The sequence below is a fragment of the Girardinichthys multiradiatus genome, chromosome X (assembly GCF_021462225.1).
Source record: "Girardinichthys multiradiatus isolate DD_20200921_A chromosome X, DD_fGirMul_XY1, whole genome shotgun sequence".
NCBI classification, from domain to species: Eukaryota; Metazoa; Chordata; class Actinopteri; order Cyprinodontiformes; family Goodeidae; genus Girardinichthys; species Girardinichthys multiradiatus.
In genome coordinates, this window is record NC_061817.1 from 25,367,185 (window position 1) to 25,385,834 (window position 18,650).

The following is an 18,650-nucleotide window of genomic DNA, read 5'->3' on the forward strand; positions in this document are numbered from 1 at the left end:
TGATCTGTGTGTGTGTGTGTGTGTGTGTGTGTGTGTGTGTGTGTGTGTGTGTGTGTGTGTGTGTGTGTGTGCATGCAGGTATGGTTGGTCAGGTGTTGAAAACATTTGAAATACAACAGTTGACTGAGGATGTCTTTTTAATCGGAAATTCAACTACGTTCATCTCAGTCTACCTTGTCTGCAGTTAAAGAGATTATTTTTTCTCATCAGTGCCATCACTCTGGACAACACACTGGTCATTCTGTCCACCGTGGCCCCGGATGCAGGACGGTATTACACCCAAGCCGTAAATGACAAGAACGGGGAGAACAAAACCAGTCAGCCCATCACCCTCACAGTGGAGAGTAAGTGCGCATAGAGCAACATACACTCACAGGCACTCAAGTGTACTTCGCAGTTAAGCAACAGACGTCTTCACCCACGCTGTGTAAGACACTGCTAACCAACAGATTGTTTGTGTCGCCAGCAGACTGCATCAACAAGCTGGCACAGATGAAAATGTCATTTAAAAATAACTGTTTTTTTATTTATTCCAGCTGAAGACACACAGATTAATTTAATACAGCAGCTCTACAATAGGTGGCTTCCACTTTAGATAGTAGGAACAGAAATGCCCCCCTATATTGGTGGGCTTTTTTGTCTTGTTCAACAGCCTTCATTTCTACTGAATACCTGAAGCCCAAAGTTTGTCCTCTTTTTTTTTTTATAATCCTCCTCTAATCTGTGGCTTAGGCTATACATTACACATGTGGTCACAGGTTGTACAGCCACACAGATCCTTGAAAAAGGCTTTATGCATACCACTTGAACCTTTGGAGATTTTGTCACTACTACCACAAACTTTTCTGTACTTTTTTTGGACTTTTTTGTGACAGACCAACATGAAATATTGCATGATTGTGAAGTGCAAAGAAAACTGAAACTGGAAAAGTGTGCAGTGCATTTGTATTCAGCCTGCCTGAACACTTTCTTGAACCACCTGCAGGTACAGAGGTAAGCCTGTTGACGTATGTCTCTAACAGCTTTCACATGTAGAGACAGAATTTTTTTTTTCATTTATCTTTGTAAAGTAGCTCAAGTTCAATTAGACTGGGTGGAGAGCAAATTTAAACATCAGATTTTCAACTCTTACCACAGATCCTAAATTGGATTTATGTCTGAAGTTTGATTAGGCCATTCTGACACATAAATATGCTTTGATCTAAAGCATTTTGTTGAAGCTGTTGCTGTATGTTTAGGGCTGTCCTGTTGGATAGTGAACCTCTTCTTTCCAGGAGTAAGGTTTGGCACAGCTCATTTAAAAAGCACTCTACCTACATATTTTCACACAATTTAGAGTAGCAGTCCTTGGCTTTTAAACCCTATACACTGTGAGATACCAGAGGAGGACCAGCTCAGGGGGAAATAATCTACAAAAATGGGCTGGACGCAATTTTGTGCTCAACCTCCAGTCCAAACGCACACAAATAACAGCCTAGAAGATAAAAAGGTTCAGTGAAGTTAAGTTCCAAATAAAACAATAAAACAAAAAACATAGTTGAAACACATCTTTTGACCATCCCTCTTGTCTCTGCTGAAGATAAGCATGCCCACAGCATGGTACTGCCACTACCATGTTTCGCTTTGGGTATTGTGTCTTCTAACTGAAATTAAGTATAAGTTTTTCATCACATTTTACATGTAGGCTTGCAATTTGCAGTTTATTTTAATTTGGAACATTTGTCCAAAATCTTTAAAATGGGACTTGTTAGGGCTTTCATTGAACAATGGCTTTCTTATTTCCACTCCTGTGTGAAGGCTAGATTTGTAGAATATTCAATAAATAGGCTGCTTCCCTGTTTAAGTTTAGGTGGATGGCCATGTCTTGTTAGGTTTGTGAGATGTTCACAGCAGTAAATATTGTTTTATAACCTAGCCCTGCTTTAAAGATCTCAAAAATGTATCCCTGATCTGTCTGCTGAGTTCTTTGGTCTTCATGATGCTGTAATTAGCTTCTAAAGCCTTCACAGAACATCTGTTTTATACTGAGGTTAAAATATACACAGTTGAACTCTATTTACAAATTAGCTGACTGGATTCATTGTTTTTTTTTTTTTGAGGACTGTCAAAAGCACAAAAGCATGCTGTCCTTGTCAGATTTGTAAAATGTTTTGAAATCCTCCCACTGCACAATTTAGCATTACTTTGTGTTGGGGTATCACAGATAAAACCATTGAAACACAGTCAAGATTTGTATTCTAACAGGACAAAATGTGAAAATGTTTGAAACGAATGGATACTTTTGGAAGCCACCTTCTGATAAGCAGGTTTCTGAAAATGACATAGAGCAAAGATTTAAAGGGAAAACGACACCCACACTAAAACACTTTAGATTGGACCCCTGTTGTAACACAAACTCTCTTGCTTCATTAGATCAAGCACATAAGAATCCAAATCATTAGAGACTGGCTTATGCTCACCAACCCTTCCACCTACTGTCACTTTTTATCTAAACAAAGTCGCATAATTTTTCACACTTTCCTTTTTCATATCTAAATAAATCAATCCTCTCTGCTTACCCTGTCCAAGCCAATTAAAAGTCACTAAATATAACAGTTTTTGAACAACTTAAATATCACTGTATCTCCCATAACCTTTGTGTGATACAAAGTGTTGGATAAAGATTTTAAGCTGCTTGTATTAGTGCCTATACAGTCTTAAAAAAAAACTTTCTGCATCTGCTTTTCAAACGTCTATAATGCAGCCTTTGTAAGTTTGTGATCAATGTGCATGACACAGCCATCTGCTGGGACCAGATATCTTGAAATTCACCAGATATGACCTTGTAGATCACGCAGTTGTGTGTTTGCATTTGAAAGTCAATAAGATTTTCAGAGCAGCATTTGTTCATTTTAAGAAATTCAGCAGAGAAAAGACACACACACATGCAAAAAGAAAAGAAAAGACAGCAAAGGGGGCATTGTGTCCTTGAAGGAGCATACAAATGAGCCAAAACTGACTGTAATAAGTAAAAAACAATCTGGCATAGCCTAATGTTTCAAGTGGCAAGATACTTTGTTGTGTTTGGTTTTATTCTTCAGAGTGTGAAATACAAAAGACATGACTTAGGTTTACACTTGTTTTTGGACCATGACATATGTAAACAATGCAGTGACATAAGTAGCGAGAACTTGTTATGCAGGTCACTGTGTTGTTTAATTTTGCCATTTAATTGGATGATTACACACTTGAGGTATTCGCAACACAGGGAGTTTATGAACTGCAATGCATTAATTAGTTTCCGCAGGGAGCCAGTCATGTCTTATGGGGTAAAGAAAAACATTGCTGTATTCACACTTTTTAATGTTAAATTAGCAAACAACCACATTTCCCCTCAACTGTAGCATACATTAAAACATGGATGTTGAAAAATCTTAATTATACAGTGTGCTGAGCTTTTAATCTTAGAAAACCATTTATTCATTTTTCAGCAGTATAGGTAGAAGATTGTCCATCAGTCAACTCTCCTTCTCCTTCCCCCTCTGCTAAAACTCACATCAATCACATTTTCCACTTAAATCCCTTTGCTTAATTAGACTTAAAAACTACACAGATCCCCGAAAGCTGAAATCTTACATTCTGCCCAATAACTTTTGACCCAAAGGATTTAGATTTTCCTTACAAATCCCCTGGACTCACAAGAAAATATCCCACCCTGTTTAATTTCTTCTGTTTTGAAACTCTGACAGAAAGCTTTTTCTGCATGGATTTCTTTGTCTTCACTGTGCTGATCAATTATTGTAATAATAAAGTCAACAACAGCCCTGATTCTGTGCTTGTACTGCTGTAATGAAATGATGTAATGGGGAAGTATGGAATAGGTTTAACCTTTCAGTCGTCTTCAGTTATACAAAATTCACCTGTTTTCAATTTTTAGAGAGGTTGTATCCCTGCAGCAAAAATGTTAATGTTCAAATGAGACTTAATTTCACACATCGGAACTTAATCACTGTGTTTTATCCATGAAAGCCTTTGACAATATGCTTTGTATGGAATTTCCTTTTTTTTCTTCTATTAAACTCAAATCTAAGGTCAATTTAAATGTTATAATTGTATATTTTCAGCCATCCTTTTTACATACTTTTAAAATGTAATCATCCAGACACATTAACTTTGGGCTATTTTTTCAGGATGGAAATATTATACGACACACAGCCCTGTAAGTGTTAGGTATAAGGGTTTATTGTCCAAAATCCAGAAAGCAGTCAGAATTATACACACAGGCTCATACATGTACTAACAGGAACACAGACCTATATTTGGTTAAATATCCTTTAGGAGGTTGCTCCTCAAACGCTCACTTTTTTGTATCAGTCAGCAAGGTACTGGTGTAATTCTGGCTAATTTTATTCAACCACTCGTCTTGAAAGAATTGGTAGTGTTAATATTAATTGGCTGGTTTCATGCCACAGAAGCTTAGACCACAGAGTTTAAATAGAGTTGAGGCTGGGGGTTGGTAAGCCAGTAAACTGAATATGTACACTTGAAAACCTGTTTTGATGTGTTTGGGCTCATTGCCCTGTTTAGTCATGCTACTACTGATATAGTTTAATGTCAAGATGGACTTAAAAAGTACTGAATGACAGAGAACCCCCTTCTCCAGAATTGACATCCTCAAGCATGATGGGAATTTACAGCCTTCCACATGACAAAGACTGAGCTTTTTAACCAAAATAGAGTCAAATTGAGGCCTTCTAACTTGAGAAAACTGTAGCAAACATCAAGCATGGTAGTGGCAGCGTCATGCTGTGGGCTGTTTTGCTGTCAGTCGTACTGGAATAAAAAATATGATTCTTTCACTTTGTTGGTTAAAGGTTGGACACAGTTGGTTGTATGCTTATACGACTCTTAATTTTGAAATTTAGGATAACCCACAAATTCAAATTCAATCCTTGTTTCTAAAAGTCCACCCTTAAAATTGTTTAAAACAGATAATTAAACATCCAAAATAATATGGCATTCGTGCTGATTTTGAGTATATGTAAACTTATAACGAGAACTGAAGCATACTTATTACTTTCTAAAAATGTCTTCTTTCTTTTTCTCCTGGCTATTAGCTGTAAACTATGTGTTTACAGCAGCTATGCGTGTCTGTTTAGGGTTAGGGTTACCCTAACCCTTACCCATGTCTAAATATGTGGTCACTAAGTATTTGACCTGTGCAAAACTGGCCTAACAGACCAAATCTTTCTACATTTTTTAAGAACATTCCCATGCATAACACCTTTGTCTGATATAGGTTTAAAAAATATTTGATGTATTGAAATGATGAGCTGATCCATAGCTCAATCAACAGCAGGAATAAGCCATTAGAAGGTCTCCTTCAACGTTTACAGGCAGTGTTTGAGGTGGAAGCTTTGTTACAGCACTGCTGAGATTAAACACTGAGCTACGAAGGGGTGAGACTCACAATGAGGTGGCGTAGAATAACATTACTAATAATAAAAAAGTTGATTAGGAACCTTATTAACCTGCACTAGCCCTGAAAATTGAGCCCCCATAAACACATGGTCACACAACACACACGTACAGCACACCCTAAACGTGCAATCGCTCACTCAAACACATATGAGTTCACCAGCCCATAGCCAATCCTCTTGGGAGGTGGGTGGGGGTTGTGGGGAGGGGGGGTGAGATCAGATTCAGAGAGAGATCACTGATTGAGGGCAGCGAATCAATGGATGGCTGGAGGCTCCGTGAAACCAGTGAGTGATGGTGCTGCATTAAATCGCCTTTTGTGTTTGTCTCAATTACGTTACATAATGGCTTCTAACACCTGGTCTAACACCTAGAACAGGGAAATGCTGTGTGGGCCACAAAAAAAGGATCTGAGAGTACAGACAGAGGTGTTAATAGTTGGCTTATAGAAAACTGGCTACCTGCTGGTGATAGTGACAGACTGTCAGTCTATGTGTAAGGACCTAGTCATGCTCAGCTGGCTGTATCAGGCAGATGCACAGGCTACATCAGATGGAGTGCTTTTATAGATTGGTTTCACTTTTGTGTGTGTGTTTCAATGAATGCACTAGATGTTGGAGGACCTGCGGACCCTATTGCCCCCTCCATCATCATCCCCCCAAAGAACACCACAGTCACAGTGGGGAGAAATGATGCCATCATTGAGTGTGTAGCCAATGCAAGGTAAGTATTCACAAAAAGATATGTAGTTGGAGGAAATAAGACAAGAATATACAGAGAAATGATCAAATCTCTACTTTAGTTGGTCCTCAACATCTGATTTTGTGATTTAAATGAGTCCGGAAATCTTTTGTTTGAACATGATCGAAAAAGTGTTTTGCACATCTCTCATTTTGTACCTCTCCTCCACTCTTCCCTTTGATTCAAGGCTTTGCTCTGCTCTCCCTATCTCACACAATCCCAACCCTGAATTCTGACTATTATCTCCAATTCAAAGACTTAATCAGAATGACAGATGTATCATATTCCAACGCTCTTTAACCTTGAAACAGCATAAAAGTTTGTATTAAAACCACGTTCTCTATTTTTTGCTCTTTTTTTGTGCTTTTCATCTTTTTTTCCTCTCTCTGTTCTTTAGACCCCTTGTTAAAATGAGCATCATTTGGAGGAAAGACGGAGTGGTGGTCAATACAGGAATTAGGGATTTCGGTCGCAGGCTGGTGATTAGTTTGCCTGCAGTCAGTGATAGTGGCTACTACGAGTGCGAGGCATCACTTCGCAGTAGCAGCGTCCCCTCAGTCACCGCTGGTGCCTACCTGCATGTTCTCGGTAATTAAAACACAGCTGACACTACAACCCCGCTCAGAGCAGCTGGGTATTGCCTCAGCATGCTGACTTTCCTGTTGAGAGAATTTAGAGTGAGAGCATACACTACCATGGGTAATTTAACTGATGATGTGTACAACAGAAAAGGGTTAAAAGATATGTGCTTTCGGAGAAATTTTAGGCTTTAAAGGAGGTGTGCTTTATTTTCTGTGTTTCTGAAACAGAATATCCTGTGTTCCTAAAAGAGCCACCAAGTCATATCACTGCAGAAATGGAGAAGGTGGTAGATATACCCTGTCAGGCACGAGGTTGGTTATTTTCCTCTGTGCTGTTGAATAAGTGAAAAAGCGAGAAAGCATGAAAATCTAACCAAAAATAACAAGAAGTCATTTTGAGGAAGTAAATCTTCTCCTGCAGGAATGCCACAGCCAGACATTGTGTGGTATAAAGACGCCTTGCCCATCAGCCCAGTGAAGATCCCAAGATACAAGGTGCTGGTTGGAGGCAGCCTGCAGATCAACGGCCTCCTGCCAGATGATACGGGAATGTTTCAGTGCTTCGCCCGCAATCTCGCAGGAGAAATCCAGACAAACACATACTTGGCCGTTACAAGTAAGTCTCCTTGGAAATTCAAATTTTTCCTCAGTCTCTCCATTTCTGAACCTGTAAATCTGCTCCTCTTGTCTCATTTTTAATCCTTTTTTGTCGCTTTCTCTATCCTTCCACTGACACAATCGATCTATATATTACCAGATTTCTAACACTGGAAGCATGTGCAATTATTGCCCTATTTTTGAATTTGACTGTGAGCAGGAGAAGCAGCAAGATGAGAGCGGCTTGTCAGAGTCTTAGAGCTGTCGCTGGGAATGAGACCTGATGGCTGCCCCCTTTGTCAAGTCTATTAAGCTCTCAGCTGCCGCCTGCTTTATTAAGGACAAAGCTGTTTATGTCTCTCATTATCACCTCTGTCTCACCTGATTTTCTTTGAATGTATGCATGTTCCATTGTGTGTGTGGTTGATCCCACCCAGGTATTGCTCCCAACATCACCGCTGGCCCCTCTGACAGCGCAGTGATTGATGGCATGTCAGTCATTCTGCATTGTGAGACCTCAGGAGCCCCGCGCCCAGCCATCACCTGGCAGAAAGGTGCGTGGGCTAACAGCGTGGGCTTCCTTGTGGGGTGGTCATTATGCTGCATTTTTTCTTTACTTGCCAATGTTACACAAGATCTATAGAAAAGATCCAGAATATAAATACTGTCCAACTAAGCTTTGTCTTTTTAATTCTAGTGTACTATTTAACCCCCTATTTTGTTTCCTGTGACATTTTTCCAATGCCCTAATCACTCTTTCCTCGTGCCCCACCACATCCTCCCCTCTTTCTCTTCCTGTTCTCCTTCCTAAACCACCAATCACTCCTGCCCCTTCCCTGCAGGTGAACGCGTCTTGGCGAGTGGCTCGGTACAGCTGCCCAGATTCACCCTGCTCGAGTCGGGCAGCCTGCTCATAAGCCCCTCCCACCTGTCTGATGCTGGTACTTACACCTGCATGGCCAGTAATTCAAGGGGTATTGATGAGGCATCAGCTGACCTCTTGGTGTGGGGTAAGCTTAAATGAAACAGACACATACTACTCTAAGAGACACATATTGTATTAGAAATTTCTTTATTAAATAAATAATAAACAGATGATTGTATTTCTCATAGTATATCGTTCCAATGATACAATGACATGAAATTTTCATCAGATTTCAGTGACAACCAAAGTAATCCACACATAAAAAGACATCGAATAAAATACCTCCATAAATAAAAGCTGCTACCCAGACCTTTCTGTAAAATCTGTCTGTCATTTTAGATTGAGTTCATTTATTTGTTTTGCTATTTGTTGTAAATCATTAATTAATCATAAATAAATAGATAAAATCTACCCTCTCAAAATCAAGCTGCTATGTACTCAAGTCCTGACAGTTTCCTGCAGACCTGCTGCATTGCTTGGTATTTGCGCTAAAAATTACACAGGACATAAAGATGGCACACCATATAATGAGCCCAATCCTTTCCAGTCAGCACCAGAAGGAAGAAGAAAGCTAAAAATCTTATTGATAAGCAGTCATAAAGAAGAATGTTGTTCAGGTAAACTAAAGTAGTATGGGTTTACACCACATGTAGTTCCACTATGCTAGCAAATCTATTTAAGGTTAAAACAATAGGGCTATTCTAAAAATCAATTAGATGGAAAATCTCAAAAACTTCTGAAAAAAATTGTCACTTTTTGATACAGCTCCTTCATGATCCTCAACAGTATTCCTCATCTTAGAAGCCAAAACACTAGCTGAAATCTGTCATTCTTTAAAAAGTAATCCTGTTCCTATCAGTGTAGAGTAATATCAGCAAGTTTAGTTTTAATTGCTAGTCTGTAAACAGGTCCCTCATTCCTATGGTATTTCACAAGAGCTTTCCGAAGCCCTTTACAGGTCCTTCTCAAAATATTAGCATATTGTGATAAAGTTCATTATTTTCCATAATGTCATGATGAAAATTTAACATTCATATATTTTAGATTCATTGCACACTAACTGAAATATTTCAGGTCTTTTATTGTCTTAATACGGATGATTTTGGCATACAGCTCATGAAAACCCAAAATTACTATCTCACAAAATTAGCATATCATTAAAAGGGTCTCTAAATGAGCTATGAACCTAATCATCTGAATCAACGAGTTAACTCTAAACACCTGCAAAAGATTCCTGAGGCCTTTAAAACTCCCAGCCTGGTTCATCACTCAAAACCCCAATCATGGGTAAGACTGCCGACCTGACTGCTGTCCAGAAGGCCACTATTGACACCCTCAAGCAAGAGGGTAAGACACAGAAAGACATTTCTGAACGAATAGGCTGTTCCCAGAGTGCTGTATCAAGGCACCTCAGTGGGAAGACTGTGGGAAGGAAAAAGTGTGGCAGAAAACGCTGCACAACAAGAAGAGGTGACCGGACCCTGAGGAAGATTGTGGAGAAGGGCCGATTCCAGACCTTGGGGGACCTGCGGAAGCAATGGACTGAGTCTGGAGTAGAAACATCCAGAGCCACCGTGTGCAGGAAATGGGCTACAGGTGATGCATTCCCCAGGTCAAGCCACTTTTGAACCAGAAACAGCGGCAGAAGCGCCTGACCTGGGCTACAGAGAAGCAGCACTGGACTGTTGCTCAGTGGTCCAAAGTACTTTTTTCAGATGAAAGCAAATTCTGCATGTCATTCGGAAATCAAGGTGCCAGAGTCTGGAGGAAGACTGGGGAGAAGGAAATGCCAAAATGCCAGAAGTCCAGTGTCAAGTACCCACAGTCAGTGATGGTCTCGGGTGCCGTGTCAGCTGCTGGTGTTGGTCCACTGTGTTTTATCAAGGGCAGGGTCAATGCAGCTAGCTATCAGGAGATTTTGGAGCACTTCATGCTTCCATCTGCTGAAAAGCTTTATGGAGATGAAGATTTCATTTTTCAGCATGACCTGGCACCTGCTCACAGTGCCAAAACCACTGGTAAATGGTTTACTGACCATGGTATCACTGTGCTCAATTGGCCTGCCAACTCTCCTGACCTGAAACCCATAGAGAATCTGTGGGATATTGTGAAGAGAACGTTGAGAGACTCAAGACCCAACACTCTGGATGAGCTAAAGGCCGCTATCGAAGCATCCTGGGCCTCCATAAGACCTCAGTGCCACAGGCTGATTGCCTCCATGCCACGCCGCATTGAAGCAGTCATTTCTGCCAAAGGATTCCCGACCAGGTATTGAGTACATAACTGTACATGATTATTTGAAGGTTGACGTTTTTTGTATTAAAAACACTTTTCCTTTTTTGGTCGGATGAAATATGCTAATTTTGTGAGATAGGAATTTTGGGTTTTCATGAGCTGTATGCCACAATCATCCGTATTAAGACAATAAAAGACCTGAAATATTTCAGTTAGTGTGCAATGAATCTAAAATATATGAATGTTAAATTTTCATCATTACATTATGGAAAATAATGAACTTTATCACAATATGCTAATATTTTGAGAAGGACCTGTATAATTGTATTGTTGCAAAATACTGATGGCACTGTTTACCAACGGATTCCTTAACTTGTGAATGTTCTCTTGAGTTGGGCCATATTCAATTTCAAAGATGGAAATTTGTAATATTTATGACAGCAAAGTCAAAATATTAAGCTGAAGAGAAGTTTTAAAGACCATTTGTAGAGAGCCCTTGATTTAGCTTGTGGTAGTTGTGTCAAAAAAATCATAACTAATGCACTCCACTGCTAAGTTTTCCAGGTGTGTTGAATGCACAAAACTCCACTGCTGAAGAAAAAACATGTTAAATTTTATTGCAGAAAATTTTAGCAAATCAGTGAAATACTGGGAGAATGCAGTTCGGTCTGATGAAAGTAAAATTTAACTTTTTCGATATCAGTGCACACATCATGTTGTGAGGAAAAATTGCACTGCCCACCAATCCCAAAACACTATACAAACATGTAGTGGCGGTGGAAATATAATGTACAAACATCATGGTGCGGGGCTGCGGTACTGATTAACTTCAAATGATTGAAGGAACAATGACTAGAGAAACCTCCTCAGATATACTTGATAAGAATTTACTGCAAACAATCAGGATTTTGAAGATGAAAATATAGCGGGTGTTTCAGCAAGACAACAAACCTGAACACAGAGCCATGTAAACCCTTGCCTGGTTTCAGAGAAAAATATTCAAGCTACTAGAATGAATTCAATTAACTCAACATCTATGGAAAGAATTAAAGAGAATAGGTCAGAATTTCACCTGAGCAAAGCTTGCAACTAGTTTCTCCATACAGGGGGCATCCTGAAGCTTTCATTACTGACAAAAGTGTTTAAGAATTAATGAATGTCAGTAAATGGGTTTATGTCTTTCCACCAAATTGTAGAGATACTGCACTCCATAACTCTTTCTTTTTCAGGCTATAATCACTAAGGTAACATACGCTTTTCACTGTAAATGAATACAAATTATCAGTCCTTGAACAGCTTTTGCAAAACACCCACTGAAATCAATGTGATGATTTATTCGGCTTCCGAGAGACACTGAGTAAAAGATGAAATCCAGTCCACTAAGCTCTGTTAAATCCACTGTTCAAACATGTAGTCTCTGAGCATAAACCTCTGGGTCTTTTCACAGCACGTACCCGCGTCACTAAACCACCACAAGACCAGAGTGTCATCAAAGGAACCAAGGCCGTCATGACCTGTGGTGTGACCCACGATCTCAGCGTCACCGTAAGGTAATTCTCAGCTGCATTTCAAATTTATGGTAAACATTCCATGAAGCATTCCCTATCTGGAAAACAAACTCGATTATGAGTGTTGGATTTAATTAGTTAATGAAATCTGGAAGAGATCTTGTGGTAGTAATCCAGGTTTGGAAAGCCTCCAACCAGGAAATTCTGAAGCGAAAGATCATATTGAGTTCACTTCTGAGACAGTCGTGAGCGTGATTGAGAGCACGCATCTGTCTCTGAGGGAGCAAAATGTCGTCTTGGGAGCCCAGTGATTAGAGTGCCTGTCACCTGTGGGCCTGCGACATTGATCGGATTGCAGGGTAAACAGATGAATATGTAAACAGCGTAATAACCTCAGACAGCGCCTTTAATTAAATGCAACACAGAGGAGATTAGCTAGAGAGCCCGAATAGTTGCAATTAATCACACTGGCTTGTGACACGTGCATGGCCCAATGCATGCATAAGAGAGATCATATGTGAGGATGGATGTCTGACATGACATGTAGTGGAATGGTTAGATAATATGTTGTGCACTGTATGTGTGGCAAAGACAGAGAGAGATGTTTTTCAGATTCAGAACACTTTGGTACCCACTTCACAAGGCTTTTCATCAGTGTCAGCAGCTTCTGTGTTTGCCCTATGATCTGACACAAGGAAAACAGATTTACTGTCACAACACTGGAGTAAAAGGTGTTGTGGAAATGCATAAGCTTGTGTATGAGTGTGTGTCCTGGTGACTGTGTGTATGACACACTTTTCAAACCTGCAGGTATGTGTGGGAGAAGAGCGGGTCGGTGATTGACGTGAACTCGTCACCCCGCCTGCGTTTGGATCCTGACGGGACCCTTCACATCTCCCAGACGTGGTCGGGCGACATTGGAACATATACATGCAGGGTGACCTCGGTGGGGGGCAATGACTCCCGTAGTGCCCACCTTCGAGTCAGGTCTGCACCTTATCTAGCTTATCTCGATCTTGATGTGTGGGTTGTTTCCTTGCTTACTTTTGTCTGAGGAGGTCATGATTGATGGATGTTTTCTTCACTGTTGAAATTTATTGTTGCTCCCCTCTGTAATCGATGAGCCACCTCCAAAATTTAGAATGGAAGGCTCACAGCTTACTTGTTAAGATATATTGTTTGGCACTTCTCCTGTCTTAATTACTTGTTTCTCACAAACACACATATGCATAATACAGGCAATTGCCTCATGCTCCAGAGAACCCAGTGGCAGTTCTGAGTAGCACAGGAAAGAGGGCCATTAACCTCACGTGGGCCCAGGCCTTCGATGGCAACAGCCCACTTATCCGGTACATCCTGGAGGTCTCTGAAAACAGTAAGATTTTACTTTAAATGCTTCTTGTTTATCCTTTTATAGTGAGGTTTCTACTTATTTTTAGTGCAATTCATTAATTTGCAGCCCCTCTTATTATATTATGTCTCTATTGTTTCCCTTAAATTGTCAGTTGCGTCCTTTCATGCCTTCTGCAATCAGTATAACTGAATTGTCTCACCCGCTCGCTTCCTTGCAAACTAAATTGTGTCAATGTCCACTGCTCTTATCTCCCTTATTTTTCCTCCTGATAACATCAAAGAAGTTACAATGTTTTTCCCCATAGAGGGTAAATTGTTCGACCAGTTCTCATTTAAGCTTTGGCTGAATTGAGAAAATGACAACTCATTAAAAGGAAAATGAATCTGAGGATGCAGATGGGATCTGGGTTTTAGATAATTGAATTGCAATCTGATCTTTAGAGGGAGTGCATGCGAAATAAATGACTTGTTTGTATAGATAGCTTCAATATTATTACAGAAAATGAAACAATAGTGCACAATAATAACCTAGAAATAACACAGAATTTAAATTTGAGTTTGCCTATACAGAAGAGATGCTCCTGAGGACTCCTCATCCTCAAAACAATGATTTAATATTTAGGTGATGTTTCTCACATCTCTATTTCTCTTATGTTTTCTATCTCAGATGCACCTTGGACAGTACTGTTGGCAAATATTGAGCCTGAGTCTACTGGGGTCGTCGTTGGTGGTCTCATCCCAGCACGCTCCTACCAGTTCCGCCTGTGTGCTGTCAACGATGTGGGCAGAGGCCAGTTTAGCAAAGAGACAGATCGGTGGGTGCTCTAAAAGCCCTAAAACACTGCTTGAAGTCTATATAACTTAATTTGTACACTGGTCCAGAGAAAGTATTGCACTTGGAGGGCTTTTATTGCCCTGGAACAACTTGTTCTCCCCCCACGTCTTCTCTTGGCAGTTCAATAGAAAATCCTGTAAGACCACTTTTTGTTTCGCTCTTCACTCCTGCTCGATTGAGGAGGAGATGAGCAAGCTTTCGCATGGGCTTTTTTTCCGAGAAAAAAATGTGAATGAGCTGAAAATGCGCTTTGTGAAGATTTGATGGGTGCGCTCACACAGCTTCATCTTTTTCCTTCATATGAACTGTCATTGCAGCGCTTCATGAGCGAAAACTGAGGCTTTAAAGAGGCACACACCCAAAATCTCAGGTGGATTCTGTCGATTAGCGAGACCAAACAATCTCACAAAGGGCAAACCCAGACAAGATCTCATATTATTCACCTGTACACACAATTGTTTGACATGGTCCGTGTCAACATTCGTTTCTTTTACACCTACAAGTGAAACCAACCAAGGCCCATCACGGAGCTTTTCCAACCAAGCGCTCATTTATAGAATTCCCCCGTGAATGCACCAAAACAAGGGGGAACTGCGTCAGTGAGAGCAACACTTTTTCTGAGGCACCTCTTTGATCTTAAACACTCTGCTTTATCTCCTCCAGAGGGCTGCTCCAGCACATTGGGAAGAAATCAAGATGTCATCTTAAATTGACTTAAAAGGAATATCTTCATGGATCTCTCCTTCTTGTTCTTTGCTATCAATCTCTCCATCGTGGCGCTCCACTTTTGCCAAGGCCTCTTTGATCTTTTCTTTGCCACAGCAAGTGGTCCCTCTGCGGACAGCAGCATGGGGAATATGTTCTGGGCTAAAACACGACCACACTTCCCCAACTTTTCTTCATGGAGAGATTTAAAAAAAAGAAATACAATAGCAAGGCTTTATCATGACTTGATGTACTATGATGAAATGGGATAGAAATATGCAGAAACGTGTGATAATTAATGCATGGCTTCTCTCCTTGTCTCTTTTTGTACCTCTCTTTCCTCTGTTGCTTTCTTTTTGCTGTAGACTGACTCTACCCGAGGAGCCTCCCAGCGCACCACCTCAGACTGTCATCGCAAGTGGCCGCACCAATCAGTCCATAATGATCCAGTGGCAGCCACCACCGGAGAACCACCAGAATGGACCTCTTCAAGGCTACATCATCAGGTAAAGACAGCCTGCCATTTTTTTTCTTTCGGAGGATGGGGGTCTTGTTGGGCAACTTCTGTTTGGATGCGATAACAAGTGTTAGGTTTTATTTGTGATTTTGCTCTAACAAGTACTTCCCATTAATAGCTTCCTCTCATTTATCTGTTCTCACCTCTGCTTTTGTAACAATTTTCAATAGCTCTTCCACCTGTTTTAACAGTCTCTTTTTTATATTTCTGTTCTTTTTTACCTTCCCAATATTGTTGTCTGACTGTATTATCCTTGCCTCCTGTGTCCATCAATTACTCCCAATGTTGCCAGGTACTGTCTGTCAGGGCTTCCAGTCGATTGTCAAATGAAAAACATCACCAACCCTGACCAGAGCAGCCTGATTCTGGAGGACCTCATCATCTGGACAAACTATGAGATTGAGGTGGCAGCCTACAATGGAGCGGGCACAGGCATCTACAGCCATAAAGTCACCGAGTGGACCCTGCAAGGAGGTAAAAGCAACACACAGGACTAATAAGTTGAATTGCCTCAAATAAAAGATAGTCTTTATGCATCAAAAACTCCCACTAAGTGTGAGGAAAGTTTATTTAATTTTACACATTTCATTTAATCTATGCTTAAATGTTTCTCTGGGACTGATAGTTAGCCTGCAGCATAGAACTTGTCTATAAATCTATGCAATAATATGATTTTAATGATCAAATTAAGAGTTTTCTTGCTAGTTTTCACCCCAGTAGCATCAAAAAGACATACAAGTTCCCACATTGTTAAGGCAGCAGTATTTCTGTTGGTTATTTTAGACGTTTGCAGTTAACACAGAAAAGCAGGGTTTTAAAGACACCGCTCACTGGCCCTGTAGCATTTTTTTTTTTAGGTTGTTAAACATTTTTATAGATGTTTCCTGTGCAGCTCAAACTTCCTCATTGCCTCATTACACACAAGAATGGTATGTTCATCTTTTTGTTTTTGTTTTTTTTCCAAGAGGCCCTTGGAATAGAATAGAATAGAATAGAATAGAATAGAATAGAATAGAATAGAAATATCATTTATTGTCCATCAGTGAGAAAAAAGGTGTACCAGCACCAAAGTGCTAGGCAAATGGAAGCATGTAGATTCACACAAAAGAAAAAAATATGTACCGTATTTTCCGCACTATAAGGCGCACCGGATTATAAGGCGCACCTTCAATGAATGGCCTATTTTAGAACTTTTTTCATATATAGGGCGCACCGGATTATAAGGCGCATAGAATAGAAGCTACTGCAGTCAAACGTTTGACTGGGGTTGCGTTATGCATCCACTAGATGGAGCTGTGCTAAAGAGAATGTCAACAAAACAGTCAGATAAGTCAGTCAGTCAAACTTTATTAATACACTACAAACCAGCGTTCTGATAACTCCATTCACTCTCATGGTAAGGTCTCCTCTACATAGAATTCTATTGAATAGAGCCAACCGCACGTTAGGAATGCATTGGAGTCTATGAAGTTGAAGTTGAAATCAAACGTTAGTTAAAACGTGAAAGGGAACTTTTCCCTGATTCAGTAAACACGTAAAAGAAACAGTTTGATGCACTAAATCAAACGTTAGTACTGTTAACCTTTCCTGTTTCTGTCCCCTGACCGTAGTCTGATGACACAGGGGAGACGCTTTCTCCAGGGCCGAAGTTACTAGTTTCCTCGGGGTTAACTCCCTCACTCATACGTTGCCGAGTTGAGGATGAAGAAACAGCATCAAAACACTGAGTTGTTGACGAGATTCGGGGTTCTTTTTAATGACTTTGCAGCACGTAAAAACACAGGGCTTACAGACTCATACACCGCTGCTCCGGTCGCCGTCTCTACCCACCCCACACACACAATAATACCGACGTCACTCCTTCACTCTTGATTCTCAGCTACGGCAGCACACAGCGCCACCTCTGTCCGGAGGAGTAATGTCAACATCTTCCATACACACACACGAAACATACACCCCACACACTGAGCTTCTAATCACATATAGTTCAGGCAATTCCTGCAAAAGTACATTCAAACGTTATACACACACAAGTGGTGTTGGACTAGGAGTAAGCACAGTACAGGTGTTTACCGCTATTACTTCGGCGACGCCCCTGACTACGGTAGCCGTAATGCTGCAAGCGGTGCGGCTTTGTAGTTTACCAGTCGTACTGAAACATTTTGACAGAGCGCCGTGTACAACCAGTATGGATCAACCAATTAACCAATTGATCCATATATAAGGCGCTCCGGATTACAAGGCGCACTGTCATTTTTTGAAAAAATTAAAGGTTTTTAAGTGCGCCTTATAGTGCGGAAAATACGGTATATAAAACCCAAAAAAAGGAATAAGAGACTGTGCAGTAAGGGTAAATTTACAACATAAGGAAAAATGACTGTACATTTATTAAAAATAGCATACCAGCAAAATGTAGACATGAACATGGGATGAACAAAGTGAAGATTTTAATAATAATAGAAAGCTTACAGAAGTGCACAAGGAGAACAGGACATGCGGCATGGGGAGAGAAGCAGACGGTGTAACAGGGCAATGGAAATACAAGCAGTTTAATGGAAGAATTCAGCAATTAACAATGAAAACCAGTGAGCTTCAATACTGGGAGAAAAGTGGATAATGACATAGGTACAGTTGTGGCAGAATGAAAGCAGAGAAGCTGAGGGAGAGAGACTAATTAACAATGAAGGAGCAGAACTAAAACACAAATAAATTTCCAGCCAAGGGGGAAAGACTACATTGATCTAAGAGAAATAAATGAAAATGCACACTGAACAGAACACAAGAATATATTAAGCCTAACCCACTAAGCACAAAGGAATGAATTAATATGGAATGAGTTGTAGGAATTTAATTAACACCAACGAAAAATAAAAAACACAAAAGAAACCAAAATCATACACGGATCGTAAAAGCAACTGATAAGCAAACTGATAATGTAAAAAACTGATAATGTAAAAAACTGATAATGTACAAAATATGCATGTATCTACAGAACTGTGCATAAGTTTTAGGCAGGTGTGATGCTGTACAAACAGCTATCCTTTAAACAAAGGCTGTAAACAATGAATATTTTCAGAAATATAAATGATGATTGTTTATTTTTATCAATTTATAAAATGCGAAGTGAGCAAACCCAAACATACAGCCTAAGTCATTAAGAACTATCGTCAGCGTAAAAAAGAACAAGGCTTTTCTG

General features: G+C 40.2%; 1 protein-coding gene across 1 annotated transcript in view; it reads left to right on the plus strand.

The window, feature by feature from the left end:
- Positions 1-18,650, plus strand: part of LOC124863503 (protein sidekick-2-like) — a 146,695-nt gene that overhangs the window by 91,858 nt on the left and 36,187 nt on the right. Inside the window, exons 5-17 of the mRNA XM_047357890.1 lie at positions 211-344; positions 6,069-6,180; positions 6,596-6,786; positions 7,008-7,091; positions 7,201-7,395; positions 7,814-7,930; positions 8,219-8,386; positions 11,984-12,086; positions 12,855-13,031; positions 13,283-13,419; positions 14,065-14,212; positions 15,303-15,443; positions 15,747-15,928. Coding sequence (XP_047213846.1) covers positions 211-344; positions 6,069-6,180; positions 6,596-6,786; positions 7,008-7,091; positions 7,201-7,395; positions 7,814-7,930; positions 8,219-8,386; positions 11,984-12,086; positions 12,855-13,031; positions 13,283-13,419; positions 14,065-14,212; positions 15,303-15,443; positions 15,747-15,928 — 1,889 coding nt within the window. The remainder of the gene's footprint in view (positions 1-210; positions 345-6,068; positions 6,181-6,595; positions 6,787-7,007; positions 7,092-7,200; positions 7,396-7,813; positions 7,931-8,218; positions 8,387-11,983; positions 12,087-12,854; positions 13,032-13,282; positions 13,420-14,064; positions 14,213-15,302; positions 15,444-15,746; positions 15,929-18,650) is intronic.